Source organism: Microtus ochrogaster, chromosome 17 (assembly GCF_000317375.1).
Source record: "Microtus ochrogaster isolate Prairie Vole_2 chromosome 17, MicOch1.0, whole genome shotgun sequence".
Taxonomy (NCBI): domain Eukaryota; kingdom Metazoa; phylum Chordata; class Mammalia; order Rodentia; family Cricetidae; genus Microtus; species Microtus ochrogaster.
Window position 1 is genome coordinate 11,316,216 of NC_022019.1, and position 2,264 is coordinate 11,318,479.

General features: G+C 46.6%; 1 protein-coding gene across 1 annotated transcript; it reads left to right on the top strand.

Moving 5' to 3' along the window:
• Positions 1–477: 477 nt before the first annotated feature.
• On the top strand, positions 478–998 carry LOC101996039 (peptidyl-prolyl cis-trans isomerase A-like). The gene has a single exon (XM_005355473.2). The coding sequence runs from the start codon at positions 478–480 to the stop codon at positions 970–972; it is 495 nt and encodes a 164-aa protein (XP_005355530.1). The 3' UTR covers positions 973–998.
• Positions 999–2,264: the final 1,266 nt, after the last annotated feature.

Here is a 2,264-nt window from a genome sequence, read left to right on the forward strand (position 1 = left end):
TTTTTTTTTGGGGGGGGGGGTTGTTGTTTTGGTTTTTTGAGACAGGATTTCACAAAACAGCCCAGCTATTCTGGAACTAGCTCTGAGGACCAGGCTGCCCTCGAATTCACAGAGATTTGCCTGCCCTGCCTCCTGAGTGCTGGGATTAATGATTAAAGGCCTTCACCATCACCACCTGGCTCTTTCTTTGCTCCTCCTCCTCCTCCTCCTCCTCCTCCTCCTCCTTCTTCTTCTACTTCTTCTTCTTCTTTTTGTTTGTTTGTATGAGACAAGTTATCCTGGGGTCTAAGCTAGCCACAAATTTGTTGTAGATCCAAAGCTAGTCTTGAACTCTTGATCTCTCTGTTTCCATCTCCCAAGTGTGAGGATTAGAGGTGTGAGCAACTACACTTGCGGTTTTTTTTTTTTTAATCATAAAAATATCACTGTAGCCCGCTTTGCAGACGCCGCTGTCCCCTCTCACCGCTTGCTGCAGCCATGGTCAACCCTACCGTGTTCTTCCACATCTCGGCCGATGGCGAGCCCTTGAGCCGCGTCTCCTTCGAGCTGTTTGCAGACAAAGTTACAAAGACAGCAGAAAACTTTCGTGCTCTGAGCACTGGAGAGAAAGGATTTGGATATAAGGGTTCTTCCTTTCACAGGATCATTCCAGGATTTATGTGCCAGGGTGGTGACTTCACACGCCATAACGGCACTGGCGGCAGATCCATCTACGGAGAAAAATTTGAGGATGAGAGCTTCATCCTGAAACATACGGGTCCTGGCATCTTGTCCATGGCAAATGCTGGACCAAACACAAATGGTTCCCAGTTTTTTATCTGCACCACCAAGACTGAGTGGCTGGATGGCAAATATGTGGTCTTTGGGAAGGTGAAAGAAGACATGAACATTGTGGAAGCCATGGAGCGTTTTGGGTCCAGGAATGGCAAGACCAGCAAGAAGATCACCATTTCCAACTGTGGACAACTCTAATTCTTTTGACTTGCGGGCTTTTTACCCACCAGACCATTCCTGGTAGCTCAGGAGAGCACCCCAGCCCCATCTGCTCGCAGTACCCTGTAATCTCTGCTCTCACTGAAGTTCTCTGGGTTCCATATTTTCCTCATTCCCCTTCAAGTCTAGCTGGATTGCAGAGTTAAGTTTATGATTATGAATAAAAACTAAGTAAGAAAAAAAAAAATCTCACTGCATGTTGCCCAGACAATTCTCCTGTGTTGAGAAACAAAGGCTTGAGAATCTGGCAGAAGGGGAGTGCTGCTTAGAAAAGACACATTTCCAAGGCAGGAAGTGGGCCGGAGCAGAAAGCAGGTTAAAGCGCTCCAGTACTCCTGCTATAACACACACTGGGCTTTCATGTCCTGGGGCAGGGTCTCTGGTGGCCGTTTGCATAGTTCACGCCTTTGGGCTTACTTATATAGTGCTGGCTTTTCTGGGCACACTTTATTATGTTTAGTTCTACATACAATTTCATATAGATAATGCCTCATCAGCATCTTAAATCTCCACCCAGGGGTGATCCGTTTAGAATCACAGCAAGCCACAAGTCTCCTCCAGACACTGGGGTGCCTCTGTGTCCATGTCTGGGGCCAGATTTAATCAGACTCAGGGCTGAATTTGTGATCTTTCTCTTTGCCACCTGTTTCACTCATATGCCAACTTTTCAAGTTTATAAAAGACTTATTTCTTTTATGTGTATGAGTGCTTGTTTGCACATATGTATGTGTACCATGAGCCTGTCTTGTGATCACAGTGTCGGACCCTTGGGAACCGGGGCTACAGAGGGCTGTGAGCTAAAGATGTGGGTACCGGGAATTGAACCCAGGTCCTCTGCAAAAACCCCTGCATATGTGTGTGTGTGTGTGTGTGTGTGTGTGTGTGTTCATGCTGTCACAGGTGTATGCAAGTGCACACCGTCAGTTCTCTCTGATCTTGGAACAAGCTAGTTAGATGACAAGCAGTCACGTTCCCTCCATCATTATATTCTTTTCTATCTCTCCTAGGACACTGTTTGGAACTTCACCTATTGTGTAATCCGAAAGTGCAGAGGAGAGGAGAGAAGCAGATCTATTCTGCATGGTTATCAGTCTGACCCCTACCCACTCAATCACTAATCAGAGCCTCCAGTAAGAAGTGCTTCTCCCCCACCCCCACCCCCCAAAAATAAACTGGGAAGTGCTCAGTGGAGAACCTGTAGATTTTCTACCATTTCTTGCAAAGGAGACAAGAAGGAGGGTCAACAACAAGTACACATACACAAAGCCGGT